Below are 27515 nucleotides of genomic sequence, written 5' to 3'. Positions count from 1 at the left end.
GGTGCCGGGGGAAGGTGACGCTGCCCCTTTAAGAGCCGGACGGCCGTACCAAAACAAAACGGCGGCGCGCCCATTGGTTGGGGCGCGGGCACGTGGCGCACAGCTGGTTTCCTGCGGCCGCGCGCCGGTGGCAGCTCCGCGGCGTCCGCCGCCGCCACGGCCCGGTCCCGGTCCGGTCCCGGGATTCCGGGATTGGATCCGGCGCTGTCGGGGGTTTACGTGTCGTTTACGGCTCGGTCCCGGCCCGGTCCGGCTCGGCCATGGCGCACTCGGCTCCTCTCGGCCTCCTGGAACAGGGCTGCCCCATTCAGGTGGAGCACGATCGGAAGAGGCGGCAGTTCACCGTGCGGCTGAACGGTAAGGATTTGGCGGGGGGGGGGGGGGGGGCCACGGGGCTCCCCGGTACCCTACCCGCTCTCCTTTGCCCCCGGTTCTACCTCCCTGGGGGGTCCCAGCCCCCCATTTCCCCCCATTTTCCCCCAGCGCAGCTGTGTAAAGAAAAAAAACAACCCTCCCCCAGTGCCCCTGTGCCCCCCCCCATACTCTTCTGAGCCCCCCTGGACCTTCCCCAGTGCCCCTGGTTCCTGCTGGTGCCCCCCATCCTTCCTGCCCTCCCCCCCCCCCCCCCCCAAATCTTGGCCCAGGAGATCTGGGGGTCTATTGGGTGGTGCTGGTGTGTGGAGCCCTGTGCTGGCAGGGGCAGGTTTGGGGAGGGGGGGCACACTACCTTGGACATCCCCCCCCCCCCAGGAGCAGGTGGCTTTGGATGATGTGGAGGTGCTGTGCCAGGTTGGTGCTGGGGACGTGCCTCGGTGTGCGAGCTGCTCGGTGGCTCTTCTGGTGGGATTCCTGCAGGGAAGCCCCTCGGGGGGGGGGGGTGAGTGGCCCCCGGGGGCCCTGGCACCGTGGGTGCTTGGCATCTGGTTCGGTAGGACCCACGGCACGGAGCCAAGCTGCCCTCGGCATCCGTGGGACCGGGGCTGTGGAGGTCTGGTGACGCGGTGACCCCCCCAACACCTCTGTCACGTATTGGGTGGAGTGAACAAAAAAAGTAGGTGCCGCTAAAATCCCTCTATGGCATGCCGATTCTTTTCCAGCCATCCTCTTAATGGTTAATCCGAAATATTCAACGATTCCCAATGTCTGTGTGTCACGCCGAGAACACTCTGGGGAAAACAGGCCGTCTCGCTGCCCTACAGAAATTGCAGGGTAGCTGCCTTTTAAAAATAAATAAATAAATAAAACGAGTAGTTCAGAAATTATACAGACTGTAGGAGGCATTCTCAATAAGACAACAGGAATAGTCTGGATTTTATTTTAGACTCTTCTCTCCCCCCCCTCTTTTTTTTTTATTTTTTTTATTTCAACCACTAATTACAAAGTGCAGGCTAGAGGCTCGGCAGTGGTGGAGCAAGGAAGGAGGAGACGTGCGTGCTGGGTGCGGAGAAAACAATTTCACTAACTGCTTATTTCAAACAGGGAAAGATCAAACGAGGTCCCAGGTGACGGGTCCCCACTGCCATCGCGAGAGTTGTAACGCAGCGTTGTCGCTGTCGGCAAAGTTCGTACGTGCACAAAAGAGGGGAGAGCGAAGGACCAACAGTTATTAGGGAAACATAATCTTTTTATCGTGGTTTGCTGAATAAAACCTCTCCCAGCCATGCCGTGGGCCGAGTAGCGTTTGGCGGCTGGGGGGGGATGAGTCGGGTCTGGAGAGGATGAACTTCGAGAGCGAGAGAATCGGCTGTGGGACCCATGGTGGGAGTCGTGTGTGAATCGGCACAAAACCTTCTGCTTCAGGAGGGGACCACTGCGGCTCAGGGAAGCCACGGCATTCCCCAGGGTTGTAGGTGGATCCCTGTGATTGGGGCTGGTTTGTTTGTTTTTTTCTGGGAGTTAAGGGAGACTGAACCCTTTTTTTTGCAAGTTCAGCGCTGTCCACGTAAGGAAGCCGAGCTGAGCAGCGTCCTGGCATGACGGTGTTCCTGCCGCTGGGCTGACTAACATCCACGCCAGGCAGGTGATCCATCTCTCCTTCTTGTTAGGCATTTGCTGATAACAGCCAAGCCCTGGAAGATGGTCAGAAGATAACCATCTCTGTGGGAGTGTGTGGCGTTGTGTTTATTTCCTGGGCTGCTCTCTTCGTCCCTCCTGCTCCTGGCACAATGAGCATCAGTAGTGCTGAATGCTCTGGCAGGTTTTCCCTGCTGCACGTGGGGAAATTCCAAGAAATGGGCCAGGCACAGATTTTAGCTTCAGTGTGACCCACGTGTCCGTCTGAGAGCACTTTTGTCCTGTGTTACTGCACTGTGGCAGAGATGAACAGCAAGTCTGTGGGGCGAATCCACGGCTCACCGGTGGTCTCCAGGGTCAGCTTGTCTCTGGTGTCTCGGTCCTAATTTCAGCTAGATGTTGAGTGTGCTTGATGCTCCAGGAAAACACGGGTGCATTGGGCTCGTGGACCAAGCAGCCAGGCTTTGCTCGTCTCCGGTAATACTTGGTCTCTGGGCTGATGGCTTGGTGGTTTACGGTAGTGTGATATTGAGTAGAAAACTTTGTGTGGTGATACTGTTACGGAAATTCCTGTAGCGAGAGGCCCAACACACCATGAAAGCTGTGAACTAGTTCTGAAAGTGTTTGTTTTCAGCATCATCCTGTGTTTGCCTCTGCACCCCCATGTAACCTCGTGTCAAGACTCCTTCCTCGTACACACATGAAGGATGAATTGTGTTTGGTATTTCCTGGGTTGCCCCATCTTTCCCTTGCTGAGCCCTCGTTGCTGCACATGGCTCCTAAAACTCTAATAGAAACAGCTGCTTCACTTTAATACATTCCCTTTTTCCTTGCATCCCAAATTTAGAAGCATTGAGAGGCTGAAAGTAAAGCTGAGTATAACCAGAGTTCACTGAGCTTTGTTATCCCTCTGAGAGGAGGGTAGAAAGAAGCCCAACTGGATTTATAATCGGTCAAGATGTGACTAACAGCATGAGCTAGCCAGAAACCTCCTGATGCAGCGACTGTGTTGGGAAACACCAATTTGTCAAAGCTAAAAACTTCCATGGGAATCATATAGGCCGGTTTTGTCAGGAATAGCTGGAGGGTTTTTTTTGATCCGAGACAAAGTTTCTGGTCAAAACGAGAAACCCAAAGAGACCTCCACCCCAAAGTAGTTGGCCAGTTAGTCCAGCTGCTGGCACAGCTGCTTGGGGCAGGGGAACATCACTTTTAGCAGCAGCCTCTTTGGCATCTTGATGCCAAGCAAACGCATAAGGTTCTCCCGTTGGGAGATGGGCTCACTGCCTGCACCGAGCTGCTCCCCTTGGGGATGCGCGAACTTTTCGCACACCCGCACTCCCATTCATCCAACATGTGGGTGCAGCAAGCCACGCTTCCCAAACCTCCTGCTCCTCCCCAGCTGGGTTTGGGCAGGATCCAGTGGCTGGAAGCTGCTGCTTTGCCTGCTGCTGATCTCGGGAGCTCCTTGTCAGGAGTCCAAGCTTGGGCTTCTTAGGAAAACTGGAGCAGGTTGTGCCTTGGTGCTTTCCTTCCTGCTAGGGTTGATGCCCTCCAGGAGGGGAAAGCTGCCAAGTTTGCAGCAAGGATGAAGGGATCTGGTTGCCGGACACTGCATCAAGATGTCCCCACTCGTCTCCTGTGCTGCAGTTGCCTCGAGAGAGCTCCTAAACAGGAAACTGCTTCAAACCAGAGTGCCCCCCCCCGCCGCTGCTCCTGCAAGCGAGGCCCCTCCGTGAGGGTTGCGCCATCTCTGCTCGGCTCGGTCTGTTGTACTCTGTTGTGTTTTCTCTCCGTAGTAACGTGCCAGTGGCTCCCTGGGGAGCAAGGTCAGCCTGAGGCGTGCAGGGAGCTCCAGCCTGGGATGCACGAGCTCCTCGGGATGTCTCGGCTTGCCCCACACAGCCTTCGGCAGCCACCTTTTGGCTCAGCAGCCAAAAGAACCAAACTGCCGCCTGCCTCGGCTTTCCAGAGTCTGAGAGTGGGAAATGGGGCTGGTGTCTGTTCTCTCCCCGCTTGCTCTCAGGGAATGGCTTTGCAGCAGTGCCCCAAGGAGGCTGGAGCTCAGGGGCTGCCTCCAAAGGCTGGTGAGCGCAGAAATTGGCCCGCAGACAGCAGCCAGCATTCGCTGAGCCCCTGCCTTGCTCAGGGCCCGGCCACACAATGATGTCTTGTGGGCTGGAGCTGGTGCAGAGGGACAGGGAGAAGGCCTTGGGCTGGAGGGACAGGTCCTGCTGTGCTGCCAGTGCTGCAGCATCCCCTCACTGGGCAGGTACTGTCCATGCCCCAGAAGAGGGGGCCAGCAAAGGATGGGCTGGAGCAGGGTGCCTGTGTCTTCCCAGATGTCTGCCGTGTCCCTTCCTCAGCTCGGGGCTGGGCTCTCTGCTTGTTCCCCTGAGGCTCACAAGCCACCCAGCCTGGGGATTCATGTCTGGTGGTGTGGCTGAGCCTACAGCGCAGGGGCCTCGTCCGCTGCCCAAAGCCGTCCGCCCTGTTTGGGTGGAAGCTCTGTGCCACTGGTCCCGGTGGAAACCCTCCATGGAGAGCAAGTTTAGACCTGGTCCCTTGCCCACCTCCTGGAAAAGTTTCCCATTCCCCGTGCACCCTGTGATTTGAGGGAGGGAGGGCTGGGGACCAGCTGTGCTGCCATCGCTGCCATTTTCATCAGCCTCCTCTTGCTCCTCTTTCTTGCTGTGCTGATTTGCATTGACTCAGACTTCCTTGCTCGTTGGCCTTGAAGCCGAGGCGCTGTGCAGGGGAGTGTCTGCGAGTCAAACATCATGATCAGGCTCATGGGGCACCGCTCGGGCTGGCTGAGGTCTGAGCCCGTTTTGCCAAGCTCAGTCTGTGCAGGCTGATAAAATCCATGCCCCGAAGTCTAAGGGGATGAGACAGACAGGCAGGAGGCTGGCTTGCAGCATCCCTCCTATGCCGTGTTTTGGTGTGGTTTCTGTTTGGGGGGGGGGGGGGGGGGGGATTGCAACAAGCTGGGGATGGGCTGCTCCTGTGAGGGGTCAAAACTGCTTCCAGATCCCCCAGCTTTGCAATGTTCCCTTTGCTGGGAGCAGCCCCTCAGTCCAAGGTACCACGTAGCAGCAAGGCTGGCTTTTTCCAGCATCATATTGCAGTGAGGTGCCTCTGCTCCCCTGTCTCTTCCCTCTGGCCCCAGGGAGGCTTTTTGGTGGGGAAGAAGAGGGTTATGCCTGGAGCTGCTTACGGGGAGCCCAGGAACAGTGCCCTGGTTTTGGGGTACAGCATGCTTCATCCTGCTTTTCCCAGAGGCTCTGGGCCCTGGTGTGGAAAGGATGTGCAGAGCAGCTGGTTTTGAAGGAAACAGGCTTTCCGCTGGCTGGTCCTTCCCCTCCTTTTGCGAGCTGTTGGGCACCTTCAGCCTTGCTCAGCAGAGGAACAGGGATCTCTATCTCCAGGAGAGGCTGTTCCTGCAGGATCTGTGCAGTGAGCCGGCATCACTGCGGAGGCAGGGCTGCCATGAGCGCACAGCCCGACAGCAGACAGTGGAGAATCCAGGTGGGATGCTGTCTCGCAAGACTGAAATCCTTTCGGATCCCGGCTTGGTTCTCCTTTGTTGTTCAGGGCTTTTTCCCACCTCCAGCCCCTGTGGTGGTGCAGTCCCCTGCGTCCAGCTGTGCCCAGCTTACGGGTTTGGCTTGGCACATTCTTGCCCAAAAGGGTTGCAGGGGGTGTTTGTCATGACCTTTAAGCATAACCACTCACCTCTGGCTGTCCCCTCCTTATCAGCTCCTCTTGCAGTCCAGGTGCTCAGTTTGTAGCTCTGCATCACCAGCCATACTGCAGCAGGGAGCTGGAGACAAGAGACCTGGAGACACTTGGTGTAGCCCAGCCCAGCCCCGGGGCTGTGCAGGAATGGGGACCAGGAATGTGGACGCAGCAGCGATCTCCTCCCAAGCCATCGGTGTCACCTGCAGGGCCCACACCAAGCGCTATGGCACAAATGTCACTGATTTCACGTGCTGGGTGGCTCAGGGTCCCATCACCGAGGTGAGCACGTACAGAGGCGTTTATGTACTTGGCTGAATCAGGGTGTTTTTCTGAACTGGGACCGGTTTCCCACAGCATTGGCAGCGCTGGCTTTCTATGCAGAGCCGGTTGTAAAATCCTCTGGGCTCTGCGTGTGTTCATCTGTATGCTGGTGGCACCCTGCAGCTCCCATCCCGGCTGGGGTTTTGTGGTGCTACAGTGATACAGCAAATATTGAGGGAAAGTCTGTCTGGGGCAGATCTGAGATTCTTCTAACACTGCGTCATCTTCTGCTTTAAAATGCATTGTTGTGGATGATACTTCTATATGGATCATAAATGTGTATATATATATAAATATAATGTATAAAAGTATATTTAAAAAAAACCACAATCTTTTGCTCTGTCATCACTTAGAGAAGGATTTAATTTTGGACTTATCAAAGCTTAAGGCAGAGTCTGTGGAAAGTTTTAGCCTGGGAGAAGAGCAGTGTGGAAGGGCTGGAGCATGTGAAAGCTGCTGTTATAAGAGCGTTTTACAGCCTTTGGTGCTGCCAGCTCTGCCGATAGCACCTCTAAGAGCTGCCGCTGAATGTGTCGCTTCTGATGCGAGAGGGCACCTGGCTTTGCCTGGGTAGGCTTTCTCTTGAGTGAGATGGGTCTGTGCTGCTGGGGAAAAGCTCAGCTTGCAGCTGCTCTCTTGGCTTTGTTTGGATGCCTGGATCCACATGGGGAAATGCTGTAGTTCTCCCTTTTTTTTCCCCGCAAAGATTTGCAGCTGTAAAATGGGGCTATAGGTTCTCATCTGCACTGGTCTTGGTAACGGGGAAGAGGCAAGCACCCTTTCAGCCCCTTCCCCACCCCATTACCTCTGTCCATCCCAGCGGTTCACCCCAAGCCCTCTGTCCCGAGACAGAGCAGGGAGTTTGGGATCTGTAGGGAGACTAAAAGAGCTTAGCTTTTTGGTGACCTAGAGGCTGAGAGGGGCAGGACTGATGCCTGTAAATACGCGGGGGAATGGCAGGGAGGGAGACTATTTATGTCCACCCAAGAACAATGTTGGCACAAGAACGAGCGGGTAGAAACCAGCAGGAATAAATTCAGACTGGAAATGCAAAGGTCTCCATCCAATGTAGGAGGATTGAGTCTTTGCCTAAAAGGAGCAGGAACAAAAAGTTGAGCTGCTTCTCTTGAAACACAAAATTCAAATGGGCTCATTTCTAGTGCCTTTCAAATACAGGGATCAGGCGAACTGGGCTGGAGTTGTCAGCTGAAACGCAATAAAATAAAGTGTATTGAGCTCAGCTAAAGCACATAGTAAATGCAGGTGAACCTTGCAGACTTTCACCTTCCAATAACCATGGGAGGGAAAGGACAGGTTTCCATTATTTTAATTGAGCTTATCTCTTTGATTGGAAGCTTGCATTTCTGAAACTCACTTTTAAATACAGAAACCCTATAGAAATGAAATGTTTGCTTTTGCACTGAAGACAGAAGCTTGGGTTCTGCGGATGAAGCCGGAGGGGTGTTATTAGCTCTCCTCTGATTTACATGTGTGCTGAAACTTCTTTTTTCCTGTAACTGAACTGCTGTGAGAAAAGTCAGGGTGTCGCAACAGGAAGCCCGTGTGTGTGCATGTAAACATGTATGCACAAACCCCCTTGTGTGTGCCTGTGTGTGCTTTTCCTGTGTGTTTGTGGGATTCATCTCTCCCAGCATCTTCCCCAAAATGTATCTGTCCAAATGCTGCAACACCAGACCAAGAAGTCTTGTCCTGTTTTACCTGCCATGACAAAAAAACTCTGTGGTATAGAGAGAAAGGAATTGGCTGTTACCTGGGTCAGCTTTTTCCTGTTCTTCCCCCTCCTTTTTTTGCTCACTCCTCCATCAATACAACCCACCCCTTCCCACCAGCTGCTTTCCTACCCTAAATGTGTTGTATTGGCACGTCAGCCCTTGGTCCAGAGCTGGGTAGAAAAGGTTCGGGGGCTTGGAAAGGCCAAGCAGATCCACCTCTGCTCGCACCTCAGGAGGCAGCGGGACGACCAGCAGGGACATCCAAGTGTCACCAAAAGCAAAATCTCTGCTGAGACTTTCCACTGCATGAAACCACCCAGTGCCACAGCCGTTCCCGTGGGTGCAAGGAGCTGTGTGAGGGCTCTTGTAGCAGTCCCAAAGCTGCCTGTCCGCTGCTGTGGGCTCCCCAGAGAGTGGCACCATCCAGCAGCGGGCTGGGAGTCCAGGGCTCTCCGGGGGACATCCCAAGCCTCACCCCTCTCTTGCATCCCCCAGGTTGCCATGACAAGGCGGTGCTGCTCTACGAATATGTGGGGAAGCGGATTGTGGATTTGCAACATACAGAAGTACCGGACGCCTATCGAGGGAGAGGAATAGCCAAGCACCTCGCGAAGGTATGGCCCCAGCCACCCAGAAGGGCAGAGGCTGTTGCGACCTCAGCCATGGCTAGAAGCCCTGACTGAAGCCAGGCCCCATCACGTTGGAATTGCATGCATGCCCTGTGGGAACTGTCTGTGCTCCAATGGGATATAGGGGCAGCTGGCGGGGCAGATGGAAATCCACGGTCAGATATTCCTATTTCTGGTGGCAAGAGGGGCTGGGTGAGTGCCAGCACGTCCAGCCGCTTGCCCAGGCTCAGCCCTTTCCTCCTTGCGGCAAACAGCCTTTGTGTTCACCTTGCAGGGGCTGATGCAGTGCCTCTCCTGGGGGCTGGACCCCCTCATCTCAAAGCTTCAAGTCCTTCGTGACCCCTTTTCCTGCATTGGGTCCTGCTTTTGAGGCCCACAGCTGTGCAGGGAGAGCTGAGGAGCCATGAGCACAGTGGTGGGGGGGACTGTGGGGTGATGCTTTGGGATTACAGCTGCTCCCTAACCCTGTAAGCCAGGGCAAGTGGGTGACAAAGGTAACCTTTACGTGACGTGGCTGGATCCCCTGCAGTGCAGCATCCACCAGGCTGGATGTGTTGAGGGTTACCTGGGGAGTCCCTGCACACCTCTGGTGAAACCGGGGACCTTGTGGAACTGTGGCAGCTATGGCAGGATGGCTGTGCTCTCCCCCCAACCCTCTCCCTCCACCTGCCTCGCACAGGGGTACGTAAGGGCAACCTGCTGCTTTCCCCAGCTGCGTGCAGGGTACCAGGAGTCCAGACCCCTGTGAGGCTTCAGAGGAGAGCGTAGGCTGGCGGTGCTGGTTGTAACCCATCTGTCCTCTCCGTTTGGTTGCAGGCAGCCCTGGACTTCGTGGTGGAGGAGGACCTGAAAGCTCACTTGACGTGCTGGTACATTCAGAAATACGTCAAGGAGAACCCACTGCCGCAGTACCTGGAACACTTGCAGCCTTAAAGCAGGACTGCTCTGACACCAGCGCGCCTGTCCCTGACTGTTCAACGCGGCCTTCGCTTCTCTGCGGTCTCAGGAAACCCCCCTCCCACACTCACAATTCCCATTTTTTTAAGCGCATCCATGTGGTGCATGAGTGTGGGCACGACCTCCTCCTCTCTGCCCACGTGTGAGCATGGCTACGGCCCTTGGGCCAGGCTGCCTCCAGGCACACGTGGTGCCCCCTGGTGCTCTTACCAAGCCAGGGGGTGGAAGAGGATGATTTTTCCACCAAACTCCATCACAAGAAGAGGGGATGACTCAACCTGCACCTCATCCTTTCCCTTCCGCTTGGCGACAGCTGTGAACTTGCTGGGGGATGTTGGTTAGGGGTGGTCGCAGGGTACCAGCCCCTCTTTCCTCCCAGCAGCTGGGGGAGATGCTGGGGATTAAGCCTTGTGGGACAGAAGGAGGTGCTGGAGGAGCCCTGGCCCCGTGGCAGGTTCATCCCCTGCAGCATCTGTTGGGCACCGAGCCTTGCCCAAGCCCACGTGGAGTACAGATAAGAACGTGTGGGCCATGGTGGTGCCTGGGGGGCTTTGCTGCACCTGCTGTGGAGACACTGGGATGGTGACACCTTCGAGCCTAGAGACAGGAGCCATGTGAGGAGCAGGCTTCAGCCATGGGGGCTGCGGCAGAGCACATGCAGCGTGAGTGGGCAGAGGAAGAAAGGCGGCTGAGTTGCAGATGCTGGTCACTGGAGATGCCAGCCTGCCCAGCCCAGCCTTCTGTATCTAGCCCCAGCATGGCATCCCCACAGGGTCGCGGGCTGTCGTTCCTGTCTCTGCTCCCTGTTATTGGTGTTGACCGTGCTGGCGTGGACACAGCCTGCTCAGGAGAAGAGCACCAGCCTCCACAGCCAGCCTTGGCCTAAGCAATGAGGGGACATCCCATGCCTTTGCAGGCACCAGGATGGTTTCCTGCAGCTGAAAAGGAAGGCTCCCCCCACCTCCCTCAGCTCCAGCTCTGCACCCCTGCCCTAGATTGTAAGGCCTGAGCTGTCATTGCATCCTGAGAGCAATGGGGGTAAGGCCTCCGGGACCTGCTCCTGGCCTATCTCCAGGGCTTGATGCTAAGCTGCCTGCCTCCACCTGGATGCTGATCGCTTCTCCTTACAGCCTTTGGAAAGAAACCCTGGCTCAGGGCATTACTCGTCTGCTCACTGGCGTCCTCGTAGCTCCAAGCCCGCAACATCGTGGGGTCCTCGATCAGCAGCAGGAACACCCTCGTGTTGTGCTGTTACCTCCACGGATGATGACCCTGTAGCACAGCTCAACGTTGCCACAGTTGGATGTAGAGGTAACACCGTGACAGCAGGGCACTGCCTGGTTCCAGCTTGTTGCCTGTCCTCCCTTGCTCAGGCCTTCCAGGGCCTGAGCTAGACCCCAGAGCTTCTCTCCCCTAAGTTCTGGGGATTTTGCGGTGTCCCAGGGCTGGGCTGTGGTGGGGGAGATGGTGCTGCCGGCATGCCACGCCAGCCCTGAGCAGCTGCTGGGGGCTGCAGCCAGGCAGAACAAGATAAAGAGCCTGTCACCTGGAGGCCAAATCCAGACCTAGGTTATCTCTCGGCAGGGACTAGTTTACAATCTGTGCCACGGACTGAAAGAAGCCCCAGCCAAGAGGCAGCTCAGCCCTCTCCCAGAGCCCAGGGCAAAATCCATGGTGGCAAAGGCAAAAGCTCCTACAACCTTCTCTCATGGTTGGGTTGGTTGGAGATGGAGACCCTGTGCCTGATCTCAGCCAGGGAGGCCCTGAGCTGTTCCTCCTGGCCACCAGCTCAAGGCGAAACCCTGCCGCCTGCCTGTGCTTTTGGGCTGCCCACCGCCAACATAATGCAGCCCTCTGCCCACAGGTTTGAGTAGAACCTCCCAAATTCCATCCCTGCCCTGCCACACTGCAGGCTGTGAGACCTCTGCCCATGTCCACCACCTGCCTGGGGAGGGACCTGTGCCTGGCGACAGACCCATCCATCTCTGGCTTGTGCTGCTCAGGAAAGGCATCAGGCTCAGCCCTGCCACTGCCTCGCATTTTCTGCCTTCTTTGCTGCTTATTTCAGCCTGGCTGTGACCTTCAGGATGGCTTAGAGGGACTGGGAAAGGTTGCAGGTAATGAACTAAAGAAAAGGGCTCAAGAAGAAATCTGGGCTGCTAAATGTTCACTCCAACATGCAAAACACTTCAACATCTAGTTACAGGAGCAAGGCTGGCTCTGTTACAACCAAGTGATGACAGAACCGTCCCTGCTCTTGATCCCAGGGTGAAGCTGAACCATCTCCTCTCTTGCAAGCCAAGATGAGACACTGTCGTTATCTTTGTCACAGTGGGGCTGGGTGCTTGGAAGAGATGTATGCCTGGTTGCCTCGTGGGAGCAATAGCGTGAACCCAGCACGGCAAGCCCTGGTTTTGTGCTTATTTCCACTGTGTGACAGTTCCTAGAAGTACCCCGTCATGTCTGCTGCATGAGAGCGGCTCGCTGGAGGGTGTGCTGCGGTTGCTGCACCGGCAGTGTCCCAGTGTCCGAGCTTGACTCTGGAGCCCTTTGTGCTGCTCTGGCAGGAACCTTGTCGTTCCCAGCGCTGGATCACAAGTGGCGATCGCTGCCTTAAATCAGGCACAGCACACTGTTTTGCTGCTGCTTCCCTTCGAGGTGCTACAATCCCTCCAGTGTCTGACCCAACGGAGACGTGTGTCAGTGCCAACCATTTCGCTGCTGTACCCATCCTCTGCCCTGGCCTTCCCTTCCTCGTGGTCTTTAATGTCGGCGAATAGCAATACCCACCGGTCACCAGCGATGCCGCAGTCCACGGTGCTCCTGTGATCTGGCACTGCCGGGCAGGAGATGGCTTGGGGTCCTTTGGTGTTAGGCAGCCCTCCCTCCTGCCTCTCTGCCAGCTGCCCTTTCCCAGCTGGTCTCTGCAGGAAGGAGCTTTGAGTCCTGTGCTGCCCCTTGGTGCTGATTAAGGCTGGAGGAGTTGGGGATCCTGGACTCTCTCTGGCAACAGGAGTGTGGAAGTGGTTTGGTTGAATATTGAGGTCCTCAAACCCATTTGAACTACAGACTTTGGTGGGCGGGGAAATGCAGATTGCTGTCAAACCTGCTTCCACATCGCCCAACTTGAAACACCCCCTCCCTCATCCGCTTTCGAGCGTTGTCTTCCTCTGTCCAAGGTTTCCATTCTGTTGAATTTGGTGGTTACGATGTGCCTTTCCTTCTCAGGACCTGTTACAAATGACGTTTCTGCTTTTGTTTATGTCTAACATTTATCTTTATCCCTTCTTCTGTCATACTATAAAACATGAACATAATGCATGGAATACAATACAATACAATAAAAAGTGTGGCTTAACTGACCCGCCAGTGGTTCACTGTGCCGCGCTTGGTGGGAGGCAGGAGGAGGTGCCCGCAGAACCAGGGGACCTCGGGCATCCCCAGCTCTGTCACCGCTGGGTCACTTGGGCAGACAGCCTGTTTCACAGGCCCTGTCAAACAACTCTGCTCTCTAGTCCATGTCCAGGGTATGATTTTTGCTGCCTCATTGCTGTGTATTCATTTTCTACATAAATGTAAATAGTCTTTTTCTCATCCCCAAAAAACACATCCTCTAACAAATCTAACCCCACATCTCTTTGGACCTACCATGCATCTGTCAGCATCTTGGAGAAGGTGAGAGAAAAGGCAGAAGTTGGCAGATCTGCATGTTGGTGTACTCGGCAGCTAGTCTCCTACTGCCTAACCTTCCGCTCCAAAAAATGGAGAAAATACCATTTTCTCGCCCACATAGGGAAGAGGATCTGGCTGGCCACAGCTCCCTATGACCTGCAGGCAGCCAGTCTTGTCTTTTCATCACTTAACCTGGGTGCTACCTTCATCACCCTTCTCCCATCACGGAGCACCTTAGAGCCAGATCCCAGATGAGCCTGGCATGCTCCCATTGCAAATGAACAGGGAGGCATGGACTGACGCTATTGAATTTTATTTCAGGTCATAGGGCTGTCTGACCTTGTGATGACTGCGTAGAGCTTGGGATGAGTGGGATCACAACTGGTTCCTCTCATTTACTGGCTTATCCGCCCCTGCTCACGCTTATCAGTCCTGCCTTGAGATTTCACGTCAAACAGTCTTCGGGAGTTATCCTGCAAATGTACCCTCTTGTGAAGATGCTTGACACTTGTGTTCATTGGTTTAAGATGTTTGAAAACATTAAGGCATGAAAACATTTAAATAGCCAGCTGGTAGAGTCATTCCCTGCTGTGCTTGTCCAGAGCAAGGCGGGTGGGCAGGTGACTAAGAGGAACACAAGGTGCTTCCCTCCGAGGGCCAGTGGTCCTCAGCCTTGGGAGCAGAGCCCAAGTGCTCAGCACTCGGGCTCCCAGCACAGCATGTTTACGTTGCTTCCTAAAGCTGGGTGTAAGCTACAGAGGCTGAGGCCGGAGTTTCAATAGCTGAAAATGCCAGGGCTGGGGGGGGCGGGTGGGGAGAAGGGGCACAGCTTATTTACAGTTATGATTTGATCCAACATGACAAGTGACAAGTGGCCCCTGGGCTGCAATTCGAGCAGGCAGGAGCGTGGGTTTTGCTGCTCCCAAGAGACAGCACGGTAGGTTTGGGTTATAGCATGAAGCTGGGCTGTTGCTGGTAACACGCTCTGTTTACATTCCACATTCCAGACAGTCCAATGTTCCCGCCTGTCCCAGCAATGCTGCTGCTCGGCCACAAGCTCTGCCAGGCTGGGCACTCTTCCCAAACGCCTCTTGTTCGTGCAAATGCATCTTTTACCTCCACAGAAACAGCTGACCCCCAAATTACAGCTGAGAAAGCAGGGGTGCGGGAGGGCCCTGCAGTCTGGAAGAGCAGCCTCACGATGGCTGGGAAGGTGGAGGCAGCCACGGGTTTGTTCTCTTTGGTCACATTACATCACTTGGAAATAACGTTGTCCAGAAGAGACTTTTTCTAGGAGTGGGAGATGCAAAGACAGCGCCGCTCTCTTCTGACGTGCACTGTCAGGCTGGGGCTGGTTGTGCTCTCCGATGGGTGCTGGGAGCCGAGGACAGCTGGCAGCACAGCGTACCTCCAAGAGAGGGGAGGCTGCAGAGCAGGGAGCTGCTGTTTGATGAGGCAAAACCAATTCCTGAGAAAAAGGCTCTTTTCCTGGGAGGAGTCAGAACTGGGAGCTAGAGAGGGCCCTAGAGAGGCACAAGGGTCCCAGAGATACACCACCCAAGCACCCCGGCACAGGTCCCCTTGGGTGACCCTGCTGTGCTGGGGGATGGCCCTGAGGCTGAGGAGAGGCTGGGTCCGGGGCCACCCCCACAAAACCTTCAGCATCCACTGCTGCTGGAGCGGCAGGAGCAGGGAAATCTGTGACAGTGGCAAACCTGCATTTTGTTTTCTAGTGAAGTGTTTGGCTATAATCTGTTATTTCTCCTCAGAGATGCAGCAGTGGTGGAGCCTCCCCATTCCCTGCTCTTTCAGAATCGATCAAAGGGGCTAAATTTGCCCCAAGAAAGCCCCGTCCCTCATCCCCGGGGGGGTGCTGCTCTGAGGAGGTCCTCCATTCCTCCTCCGCCTGCCAAGAGAAATCGTCTATTTCTTTTCGGGCAGGAAAACAAGGCAACGCTCCGGCTCTGGAGGACAGCCGAACCACCAGCCAGAGCTGAGCCCTCTCCGATCCACAGCCGCTTCCACAGCCCGGCCCAGGACGCCTCGCCCGCGGCGGAGGCCGCATCCTCGGCCGCACCCCCCTCTTCCCCGTCATGGCGGGACCGCGGGGCAGGCCGGGACTCGCCGCCGCGCTCCTCCCACGGCCCGTCCGCTCCCGTTGGGACGCGGAGGCGGAAGGGGCCGGGAGCAGGGGCCGAGGCAAGGACGGCGGGGCTGCTCTCACCGCTGGTGACGGGGGACCGCCATCCCCGCTCCCGCCCTGGTCCCCACACCCGCCGAGGGGACTACGCGTCCCAGGGGCCCCCGCGGCCGGGCCGTGGCGCGGAGCACTGTGGGACTTGTAGTCCGCCTGTGAGCTCGCTCCCGCCCGCTGAGCGGTTTCGGCCGCCCTCGCGCACTACATTTCCCGTCGGGCGGCGCGGCGGGCCCGGGGTCCGGTGGCGGAGACATTTGCGAGCCGAGTGTCTCCAAGATGGCGGCGTGGGGAAGGAGGCGCGTTGGCCCCGGCGGCACCAACAGCGGTGGCGGCCGGGAGAGGTGAGCTGCCGCCGGGGTGGAGGGTGCGGGGCTGCTGGGGCGCCTCGGGCGGGCAGGGAGCGGGAGGAGGTGGGCTGCGGTCGCTCGGGGTTCTCCGCGACCCCCGGGGCAAGGGCGGGGGGCTCCCCGCTGAGGGGAGCGTGGCCAGGCAGGGCGGGTGAGGGACGCGGCCCCGCTGAGGTGGAGCCGGGGCGGAGGGGCCGGCCGGGGCCGGCGGTCTCCCGCCGCGGGCGAGCGCGGGGATGGAGCCGGGGCCGGGGCCGGGGAAGGTCAGCGGGGCCCGCAGGGTGGCGGCGGCCGCGGCCCTTCCCGGCGCGGGGATGCGGCGCTCGGAGCCGGGGTGGAGGAGGGCCAGGCCTGGGGAGCCTCCTTCCACGGCTATTTTTAAAGACGGTAAGGGCAGCGACGAGTCCTCCAGGGTGACCTCCTTCTGCGGGAGGTCGCGGCGGTCCCGGCCGCTCGGGGGGTCAGCGCGGAGCCGCCGCGCTCCCCCGGTCCGCGGGGCCGGGGCGGGAGGCGGTTGCCGCCTCGGCGCTGGCAGAGGGCTCGGTAACGCTCTTGTCTTTGCCTCTGTCAGGACGGAGGAGCAGCTAGGGCGTGCCGGAACGACCCACAGAGTAGCTGTAGAAGTTTGGGAATGGTAACTTTAAAACAGGAAAAAGATAGAGGAAAATCTTGTTGAGCTACTTTAAAATCTGTATGCACGGTTCTTTACCTACTTAAAATGCCTAGTTAAAGCCTGTATTTCCTTACGTTGGCATTTTCCGTTTTGCCCCAGGGCTGACTGATGTAACCAGCAGCTGCTGAAAGCTGCTGCATTTTTATTGCGAGGAGTTTTCTTTTGTCCTGCTGCCTTACCTAGAGACTCTGATTACCTCTCTTAATTTTTGCTGTGGCTTTTGCTTCATTTTTTCCCTTGCTGTAATTCAACAGTATTCTTTTTGATGGTGTTGAGTCTACGTAGCAACGGAGAGCCACAAGTAGCCCTTAAAATTCAGGCGCTAATGTGAATTGCAGGAATGCTGTCTCTGTTCAGGGAATTTAAAAGTAATTGAACTGGAAGAGCCAATGGAATTACTGCATCAGTGTAGTTTATATAAACAACTAAGAATACCACAGAGCTCAGTGGCATAGTGGTAAAGCTGTCTGCACCCGGTGCTGGCACCTGCCCCAGCCCTGAGCACATGAGGTGTGGGGTTTTCAGGCGGTAGACCTGTCCTCCCAGCAGAAGTGAAGGAAAAAAGAAAAAATGCAGAAAAGAGCACTTAATAACTTCAGTGAAAATTATTCTACCAGGGTGAAAACTGATGCAGATTTAAAAGTGAGTTGTTACCTTGAAACTTAGTCTGTGAACCATACAACAATCTAATTGTAGTTTGAGGTGATTTTTTTTTTTAAACTGATTACTCTTGATCTTATGATCAAAAATACTTACTCCTAAACATGAGTTACTTCATGAACCTGCTGCGTATATTATTTTTCCTTTGCCAATGAGAAGTATATAGCTAAGTATAAGAAAGCACAGAAGTGACATAGCAGAACAACAGATACACCATTGACCAACATTTCATAATCCCTATCGAAAGATGGTGGTTCTTTTAGGCGTCATCCTGTACGAACGTGACAGAAGATCATACTTCTAATAGGTGTTGGGTGATGTCAGTTAGGTACTACTTCTTCCTTGCAATTGCAGAGCTGGAGATACGCATGGCTGGGCCTCTGCCTCTCTTGATCAGTGGCTAATCCTAAATCACACCTACCAATCTTGTTTGACTGCTGGCAACGCAAGTTGTGTAAAAGGCAGTGCTGACAGACCTGATGTCATCAAATGATGGCATGTGCTTTTTATACGGTGGATGCAGTTTTCTTACACTGGGCAGGATTCTTGTCCAAAGATGCATTCCTTTGAACTGAATATGGTAATCCAGCTTTCCTCATAAATAAGCTGCTTCAAGGAGTTTTTGTAGTTGTCAGCCAGCTAGTCTAAAAGGCATCTGTGTGTTGGGAGGTGGTGTGAGGAGACTCAGTAGAGAATAAAATACTGTCTGCTATTAGACTAGACCAGCTTTCATTAAAAAAAAAAAAAAGTCCAGCAACTCTATCTGCGGAGACTGTATCCCTTCATAAATGACTTTATTGATATCAGGAAGTCTGTAATTGGTCAAAAAGTGCTTTCCTCAATAGGACTAAATGTAAGGACATTAATTGCAAAGGATGTTGGCTGTGAACTCTAGCTGGCGCTCTGGTGGTGAAGTGATAAGGTTAAACAAAATAAGCCAAAACACTGAAGAGAACCAACTAAATATTTGTTTTTCTTCATTCTGGATAAACTCTTTAATGGAGACTGTCTAAAGGGAATTGTTAATCTGTAGACCAAAACAACTTTTTTATACAGAACAGACACTGAATTGTACTTAGTGTTTTTGTATAAAATTCAGCGTGATGACCGCCAGAACACAAGACAGAATGCTGTTTGTTCACCCAGGAGATGTTCTAACAAACTCCAGAAAGAACAGCTTTAATGTCATCACCACTGCTTGTATTGGCTTCTCTGTGCCCTTAAAGAGGTCTCTGCTTTCGCTACCTGCACTGCTCAGATTTCTGGTACTCTGTTTGCTTACAGCAATGATTGACCTGTTTCCATTAGCCTGGCTAATCATTAGTTGACTTAAAATCGACACCTCTTTTTGCTCTGGTGGCTGGAGTTTTTTATTATGGTCTGGTGATGTTTTCCTTAGTGTTGTCTTCCCTTGCCAAGGCTGCTTGAATATCCCACCTATGTTCTCCTGTTCTCTTTCCTATTTGTATTTAAGGTACGTCTTTTGAACGGAAGTCTTGCTTTATTGCTATGCTTTTCCCGTTCTTCCTCTGCTTTAATGCATGCGTCGACAGCCTGTTGAGAATGGCCTTCTTAAAGCTATAGGCCTGACAGCCGTGGCTAATGGTCTGAGACTGGTAGATCATGCGGACGTTGAGCAAAGCAACAATTCTTCAGGTGTTTAAGCTCAGATGCATTAGTACTTTCTGTATGCCATATCCTGGAGCAATCCTGAGTAGGAAAACATACTGTTGAATATGACTTTGAGGTGGAGTATTTCCACTGAGAGTTAAAGCCAGACCACAGCTCATTACTTAATCTTGAAATTAAATTCAATTTCAAGAAGGATTTATGTGGGGGGAGGGTAGTTTAGTTTTTGAATTTGTCATGCCTTGACTTTACTGACTTACTCAAGCTTGGCTGAGATGCTGATCATGACCCCAGACGCTGCTTTGGCCATTGGTAATATCCTTTTTCTGCAGTTCAGTTGCTCAGCCAGCATGAAGTCCCTCTGTTGGATTGCTGAACTAGATTTTGTGAGTGTGTGCCACTTGTGACAGGCATTACTATCACACTGCTGCAAGCCTCACCTTTTATATTTTTTGACTACTAATCAGACTGGTCTTCATTTACAGTTAATCTGAATGTATGTTTGGTGCTCTGAGCGACACTGTTGTCCAGGAACAATCTTCTTTTAAAAAAACTAACAAAACCTGACATACGTGTTATAGGAAGGGTTTTGAAAGAACTTTCTTTGTACAGAACTGTACCTGTGCTTTGTCCAGATTGAGATTGTTTCTAATTGTGATTCTGAACATTTTGCAGAACTGAGATAGTTGGACGACTTGAAACCCTTGCCAAAAGTCCATCTGGCAGATCGAGGAACACCTTTAGGCTGAGGGCAGCACTCTCGTGAGGCTCGGGCATTCTCCCCTGCAAGTGGACAGTTGTAGAAGGATGCTGGGTTTCTTCCAGGATGTTGTCATCTGCCCTGTTTTCAGGACTCTGTTCATTTGTTTCTCTTTTTGCCACTTGGCACCTGGCAAAACTTAAGATCTTTTCACATTGAGTGGCATTGTGCCTCCTCCTTAGAAAGGGTGTTTATTTCTTCATCCATAAAGACTACCTAATTGAAACTTACATTTAATAGACAGGCTGCTGTTTTCAAGGGGCAGCTAGGAGACTGCTTCCAAGCTGGAGGCAGAGAAATGGAGCTGCTTTGAGGGCTGTAGCTGGGAAACTGCTGGAGTTGCTATTGTTCAGCCAGCTGCAGCACCCCTCTCCTGGTGCTCTCTGATATTCCCATGTTAGGAAGATAATCCAAATGTAATTTGAAGCTTGCCCTATAGCTAAGACAGACACTTCTGCCCCTCCTGCTGGTGGTAGCTCTGTTAACAACTGATTCCTTATTTATAACTTTGGTAATACGTAAATTTTACACTAGTGATTTTACATTATTTTCATCTTGCTGTGCCGAGTAGTTGAGAGTACTGTCACGTTCCCCCATCTATGCATGCAGTTGGCACGAGGAATGAGACATTTTAAAATTGTCAACTATAGAATGTATGAAGCTGCAATAGAATAAACTATTTGGATATAAGGTCCAGAACTATTCTTACAGAACAGCTGTATAACTTTTTAACTTAGCCCTCTTTTTGGGGGTGGGAAGACAGGTCCTGGAAAATAATTTGATTCAATAATATTAACAACTGCTTTTAGGTTCTGGTTTGTCTAGTAAATAGCATGCTGGGCTTCTGAACATGTGGCAGCATTTTATGACTTCTGGAACTAGGTCCTCTCTGACACTGGTTATTTACTATTCTTTTAAGTAAAATGGAATTTATATAAAATCACCACACTTCATAACCGGTGGATGCCAGCTTGGAGTTCATTGCATAGCTCTGCGTTTTTGTTTGTCATTGCTGGGGGGTGGGGGACAAGCTCCAAAAGGCAAACTCCAGAGCCTCCAGTGTTTGAGCAAATCCAATTGCTTTGACTGGATTTGTTCATGTGCAGCTGCTGTGTTCAACTGAAAGGCTGTGTCAGGAGAGATTGCCTCTATGGATTGAGGTCCTCGATCCTACTCTGCATGCCAACAAGGTCTAAAACCTTCTCAAGCCCACGTTATCTCATCTGTGTCTCTTTCTATATTGTCTGAAAACAAACCAGTTTTCAGCTTTCCATCCTCCAGGGGCAGCCAGTTCTTGTGTGAAAATAATACGTGATATTTCCTTCCTCTGTTACAGAAATGGAGACTTTTCTGCTTGTGTTGCTGACTCTTCATGTGTCCTATTGTTTGAGCGGCTAATTTTTCATTCTTTGTCCTTTGTTTTTGGACTGCTCATTTTGCCTTTTGTAGCTTCAGCACTGATAGAGATTTATTCCCATATTAGAGGACTAATTTGGAGAAGCAGCATAGTTAAGGGCCAGGACTCTTATCAGGGATGAAGCCTTTGTGCAGTTTATTTCCCATTTATTTTTTTCAACAGAACAGATCTGCTCGTTTTGGCTTAGGAGGATTGTGCTTTTCCTGACTTTGTTATAAAGCCCCAGAGCTTGGCAAGCCAAAAGATTCCAGAAGAGATGGACAGTACTGCTTCTGGCCAAAGCCTGTTAGATTCCTGCTCTCTTTGACAGGTAGCTGTTGCTTGTGGTATGGCTCTGTTTGTGTACATTAGGGTGAAAGGAAAAAAAGGGATATTCAGAGGGAAGAACAGGCAAGATCTGAGCGAGGAGAAATGAGGCTGATAAGTTAGTACCACCTGTCCTGATGCTCAGCCTGGAGAAATCCCATGTAATGTTGTTACTTGACTTAATTCCTGGAGCTAGAAGCCTGGCTCCCCATCGCTCTTATACAGGCAGAGAAGAAATGGGCTTGCTTCACCCTTGTTTTCCCAGTGATGGCAGGGAGGTCCTCGGGTGATTAGGCTATTGTGCTGTTCCTAAGCCTCTGTGGCGTTCTCAGCTGAATTTGGATTCTGCTTCTCTGTTTTGCAGACCCATGCTGCATGTTCCTAGGGTGGTACAAAATGGTGAAAATGCTCCTTGGTAGGAAATACTAATTTTATCTGGAGGGTTGTGTTACTGGGTTAGCTTCCAGCTTGAAAATGCCTTTCAGCAATAGCTTTTCCCTGAAGTCATTATGCCTTAGCAAGTGATTTCACATACTCATTGATGATGTTTTACAGAGTTACCTTAAGTCTCAGCATGTCTTCTGTAATGAAACTGGAATTTTTGATTGGGAAGAAGCTGCACTTGGAACAGTTGTCATCAAGAAAAACCCTTGGCAGAAACCATTACCAGCTGTTTCCTTAATGTAACACCTGGTTAACTAGTTCTTTGTTAGAAACTCCTTAATGTTAGCTGATATACTAACTTAGTATTAACTTAGTTATATTAGAGATGTAGTACTCTGTAAAATTTTTATACAGGTGCTGTCCTTCAGAATTTTTCTTCAAATACTTGCCGATTCACTACAGAATGTCAGACCCCATCACATCCTGTGCTGAAAGAGTTAATCATAATTTTCCAAAGAGTGTCTCACAAGATGATGGCCTTAAAGAAGCCCCTGGCATACACAGCGTTCAGGTGGATTTATATTTTTCTTTCTACCCGTGAACAGGCCAAGGGGGAAATGCACTGCAGAGAACTCAATAACTAGCTTATAGGTTGAGTTTTCCCTGTAGTTTATATAAATTCCAGCCAGACTTTTAATGAAACTGCTTATTACTCTGCTTTGTGAGAGGCTGGTGCATCTTGGGTCCTGCTGTTTGACATGTTTGCTGCTGTTCATAAAAGCAGCTACTTCTGGCAACAGCTTGTAATTTAACAATATTCTTGATTACAGATGGCCACTGCACGATACCCTTTGCAGCATGAGTGGAGCTGCACATTAAGGGTAATGTCTGGTAACGCAGCAGCTTGCGAATGTGTATTTTTCTCCCTTATTTTCCAGTGCATGCACATATGTACTATTGTATTCATGGAGCAAAAAGTGCTAGTTTCATTCTCCATATCATCATTGTCTTGCCTCCCAATATCGGGAGGGTCTAAATGCTGTTGGGATGAGGTGGTTTTGTTTGCTGCGATTAGGTCAAATATGTGTGCGAATTGTTCTCCTGCTAAAGGAATCTTGCTAGATATTTTTATCCTTGAGAGGCCACGTGCTCAGTTTTGCTCTGGTTAAGCGCAAGTATGTCAGAAATAGTTATTTCTTCTGCTTAGAAGGGAGGATTTTGCCTTGTTCTAATGGATAGGTTTTCACCCTTTCTCAGAGCAGGTAAACAGTCATAATCCTATTTCTTAGCAGTCTGGTACATTAATGTAGCTGCAGCTAAGGTGATTTGTGCGAAGGGGGTGGAGGGAAAGTAGAAATTGATGTGACTTAGGTAGCTAAAAGCTGCTACTCAAATGAGGGATGTACAAGTCTTGTGAATCCCCTGTCAGTAGGGAGCCTGCTCCAAGGTAAAGGGAGCAGCTTTTTCTTCACTGTTAAAGCCTGCCTGGGTTAAAAAAAAAAATGTTCCTTTCTTGCTTTGTTGCGCCCTATTTCAGCAGAGTAAACTGTTCTGTAACAAACTGAGTGCTCTGCTACCTTTTTCACCTTCACTTCCAGCAAAGTTTCTTGGCCATCCTTGTTGGAATTACTGTGGAGGATGAAATAGCAAACTGCATCATTGGCAAGGAGGTAGTTACTGTGGGGAGAAAACAAACATGTTCATCTGAAGATGCTTCCTCTCTTAAAACGTTCCAGTGCAACCTGCCCTCTTGATGGATGAGCTGCTAGTCTTATTTTCTGTGAAAACTCCTTAAGTCTGCATGGTCCATTCACTGATGCGGTGTGGTCGCTGAGGTGCGACAATCCCAGTATCTCTAGAGAAACTGCTTGGGTATCGGTGTGAGCAACCATTTCAGGATTGTTAAGAAGATGCTATTTTCTCAAAATGTTCTAGCTCCTCCAAGTTAGGAGAAGGTAAGGAAAAATATGTTGCCTCATTGTGGGATGATTTCAGGTACAGCGGGCACAATTAGCCGATGTGAACTGAATCTTGATTTGAAAAAGCTACTTGTTGAACAGAGGCAGTGACTGACCTTGAGGGGCTGCCCCCACTTCAGGCATTTTTCTCTCCTGTTCTCACAGCTAGGTGGGTGAAAAGTCTGTCTTTAAGCTCTGTAGTTTTCATTCTGTGTTTCCTGTTAACAGGGTCACCTTGTCCTCCACGGATTGTTACATCGTGCATGAGATCTACAATGGCGAGAACGCTCAGGACCAGTTTGAGTATGAGCTGGAGCAGGCCCTGGAAGCGCAGTACAAATACATAGTGATAGAGCCCACTCGCATTGGGGATGAGACGGCCCGCTGGATCACTGTCGGGAACTGCCTGCACAAGACCGCCGTGTTAGCGGGTACCACCTGTCTCTTCACCCCTCTGGCACTTCCAGTAGATTATTCTCACTACATCTCCCTGCCTGCTGGTGTGCTGAGCGTGGCCTGCTGCACCCTTTATGGTATCTCTTGGCAATTTGATCCCTGTTGCAAGTACCAAGTAGAGTACGATGCCTATAAACTTTCCCGCCTGCCCCTGCATACGCTCACCTCCTCTACTCCGGTGGTGCTAGTGAGGAAGGACGACCTGCACAGAAAGAGACTGCATAACACGATAGCACTCGCTGCCCTGGTGTACTGTGTAAAGAAGATCTATGAACTCTATGCTGTATGACTTCAGCAGGGAAGAGAGAAACCCACAAAGACAAGTGTATTAAGACTCCCACAGTAACATTTTGTTTTTCCTCTTTGAGAAGCAATGGAGACTGGGAAGGATTTGGTTTAATAGAGCTGTTATTTTTAAAATAACACATCACTGGTGCACCAAGGTTTTTCAGTTCTTCGTTACACTTAAGATGTGGATGTGTGGTGACTTGAGAGCTGTATGTTAGGCCATGGGAGTCCAGTCCAGCAGTGGAATGTCGATGAAAGAAAGCTATAGGAAGAGGGGGTGTGAGAGCTTCTTTTTTTTTTTTTTTTTTTTTTTTTTTGGAAACATTTAAGTATATTGTTTAATTGTATTACACAGAACCAGGCAGAAGTTATCATTGACCATTAAAGGATGAGAATTTCAAATGCTTTTGCTCTCTTGTTACTGTGATCATAGTTCCATTTTATAGTGCGCTTCCAGGGGATGGAGGCTTTGCTATGAGAACTCCAGTGGTGATGATTATTTATGCATGCTCACACACAGACCTGATATTCCTCTTGTCCACTGCACATGGCAGCAGCATCCATGTTATTTCACAGCAGCCATCTGTTGAAGGAATAGCTAGAGTGTTGCTTTCCCTCTTGCTTGACTAGTTGTATCTCTTTGAAGAGGGCTTGCTGTTACCCCAGTGTTTGTATCTTTTTGGTAATTGCTTAAACACTGATGGTTGGGGCTAAAGATGCCCAAATCCTCTGCTGCCCTGCCACCTCCAACCATTACTTCTCTGTAGAACAGAGGTAACACTGTAAGTTTCCAGCTACATGCACATTCTGCTCAGTTCTTGTACAAGTTCTTCCTTATGTGGATGCATCTCCACTGAAATGCATTGTACCACGTGTAGCTGAGGACTGCCGAGGTGGGAGTCCAGCTGTCTTACCTTTGTGCTTTGTTACTGCTGCTGACGCTCGGACGGCTGTGCCCTGACTACACAATCCCACTGCTCTTGCTTGGAACACACACTTCTGGAGCTGCCTGCTACTGCTGCAAGGCATCCACGTGATTGTATCTTGTAACTGTGTTACCTGAAATTTTAGAATTCAATCTTGTGCATTAATTCATCCTTTAGCTCAAAACTGTTGAAATCTTGTTCTTAGAATGGGAAGTATTTTCTGTTTTGCAAGATCTGCCAGTTACTTCTAAAAGATAGGGGCTTGCTTTCTATAATCTCCTCCTACCAGATGGAAAATAGGTGTGGCTTCCATTTACAAGGCCAGCTTGGCACAGCTTCAAGTGTTATGATCTGAATAGGAGAGCAAAGCCCTGTAATAAAAACTGCCTGCGCACAGGTGTACTGCTTGCTTCAGGGGTAGTTGCAGTCTGACCTCCACAGCTGAAGCACTGACCTTGGAAGGGAGTCTCATGAGGTCAGAAACCAAATTCAGTAGTTCTATCTTTATCTTTCCAAATTGCAACAGCAGGCACCAAGAACAACTCCTCGCCTACAGACTGCAGCAGGCTTTTCTGGCCACGATTCCAACTTGTGCTTTTCTGCTGATGCAGCTTTTCTGTTAGCAGGGCATGCATCCCAGTCATGTGTGTGCTGGGCAAATGGGGTTTGTTGCTGGGAGTTCTGAGCAAGTACTTTTACCACCTGCACACGCAGCTGTACCTGAGCAGGCATGTGGGCTAGAGGAAACTCCCGTGGCATCGGGACGTTTCTAGGTGGCAACAGCCCTTTGCCTCTTTGACTGGTACAGTGGCTGCGTTGTCTCCCTGCAAGGTTAAAAGAAGCTGGGATCCAGAGTGTCTCTATTTATAGCAACAATGTACAGTTGCCTTGGCAGAGAGGAGAAGAAATGCAACTACTTCATCTTTCTGTGGTTAGGCCAAGACTGCTGGGCAGGCTGCCTTTCGAGTCCTGACGTTTTGTTTCTAAAGTCCCATCTATTGGATGAATTTTAAACTAGTGGCAGATCTGCCATAGCCAATACGTACTTTAGTGCTGCAGAAGGCCCTGAAATATCCTTGTGCTAGCCACACAAAAGACATTCCTGTTCTTTTTTTAATCAATGCAGAATAATTGTCAGGGCTGTTAGTTCTTTTTCTTCACCAAACCTCTGTGGTCCTGGCACTTTTTTTTGTGTTAAGCTTTCCCTTGCCTGGAATGATCACTATGGCAGAAGGACTAACCCTTGGTAGGCTCCCTGAACACGTGGCTTGCATCAAAGACTGGAGTTAAAAATGAACAAGTTTCCTCTGGTCTCTTATTGTGGAAGGTGAAAAGTCAGCTTAGCTGTCACAACAGGTAGGTCTGTTTTAAAAATGCACCCTTTGCTCCATTCTGAAGTGGAGAGGACATAGCTGGGGGTGTAGGGGGGCTTGTTTTCCAAGAAATATTAGTGATACTCTAGCTAAAACACTTAGGTGACATCCTGGCTATTAGTAAGTCAGTGCTGTAACTATGCAAGGTGACCTGGGAGAATGAGAGGGGTGTCGAGGGTCATGTGTTTCAGTGCATGGCATGAGATGGTTGCTGTATCTGCCTTCCCCCCATGCCAGTAGCTGTGGCTTACAGTGGCTGGGGACAAGGGTCCCGTTCAAAAGCCCTGCACGCTTTGCTGCCCATCCTGACCGTACGGAGGTGCTCTGAAATGGAGTGTGCTGCATCTCTCTCGTCACAGAGAGGAAATTTACTTTACAAGGGGAATGTGCACACTCTGGGTAACCTCTGACTTGGAGCTGTAGTTCAAACAGTAACCACAATAACTCCCCCACATAATTTTTTTCCTCAGGCCTGATGTATTACACCCCTCACCACCCTGGATGATAAGAGAAATGCAAAGTGGACCCTCAGTCCTTCCCGGCTAGCCATGACCTGAAACACCAGAAGACGAAGCAGCTGGACAAGACTGGCAGGAGCACTGTATTTTGCTAAGAAATGGAGGACCTGAACATGCAAAACACAAAAGGAAAAGCACAACTAATGCTTACAGAAACTCCCCTTGTGGAGAGGGAGCGAAGATAATGCCTTAAGGTTTCCTATCTTAGCAGGAAAAGAGACACATACACTTGAAAGCTTCAACTTGTAATGTCAACCCTAGGCCTTTATGTAACAAATCTGCAACCTCAGCCACAGTGAAAATGGTAGAGGATGTCCTAACTGAGCAGCAGCACCGTGATCATTAAACACATCCCGGTCAGCATCTGGGATGGATTCTCAGAGATAATTTATAAATTGGTACTGGTCAAGAAAAGGCTTTTTGAAGGACAAGGTCCTGCTGAGCCTGGACACCTGTATCAGAGTTTTAGTGTGACTAATCTTCTGTGTGAATTCACACTACGTCTACTGTAAGCTAGCAGATGATGTAAAGAGGGCTGTGATGAAGTATGTTGTTCT

At 51.3% G+C, this 27515-nt stretch overlaps 2 protein-coding genes across 2 annotated transcripts; both read left to right on the top strand.

The window, feature by feature from the left end:
* The first annotated feature begins 102 nt into the window (after positions 1-102).
* NATD1 (N-acetyltransferase domain containing 1) lies at positions 103-12756 on the top strand. Its single transcript, XM_030002275.2, has 3 exons — positions 103-357; positions 8304-8422; positions 9254-12756. Exons 1-3 carry the CDS (start codon positions 261-263, stop codon positions 9368-9370), a joined length of 333 nt encoding a protein of 110 aa, XP_029858135.1. The 5' UTR covers positions 103-260; the 3' UTR covers positions 9371-12756.
* A 2721-nt stretch (positions 12757-15477) lies between these two features.
* On the top strand, positions 15478-24543 carry TMEM11 (transmembrane protein 11). Its single transcript, XM_030001756.1, has 2 exons — positions 15478-15604; positions 23626-24543. Exons 1-2 carry the CDS (start codon positions 15540-15542, stop codon positions 24140-24142), a joined length of 582 nt encoding a protein of 193 aa, XP_029857616.1. The 5' UTR covers positions 15478-15539; the 3' UTR covers positions 24143-24543.
* The last annotated feature ends 2972 nt before the right edge of the window (positions 24544-27515 follow it).

The sequence above is a fragment of the Aquila chrysaetos genome, chromosome 25, assembly GCF_900496995.4.
Source record: "Aquila chrysaetos chrysaetos chromosome 25, bAquChr1.4, whole genome shotgun sequence".
NCBI lineage: Eukaryota > Metazoa > Chordata > Aves > Accipitriformes > Accipitridae > Aquila > Aquila chrysaetos.
The sequence above is the reverse complement of the archived record's forward strand: the minus strand, read 5'-3'. Positions and strand labels throughout refer to the sequence as shown.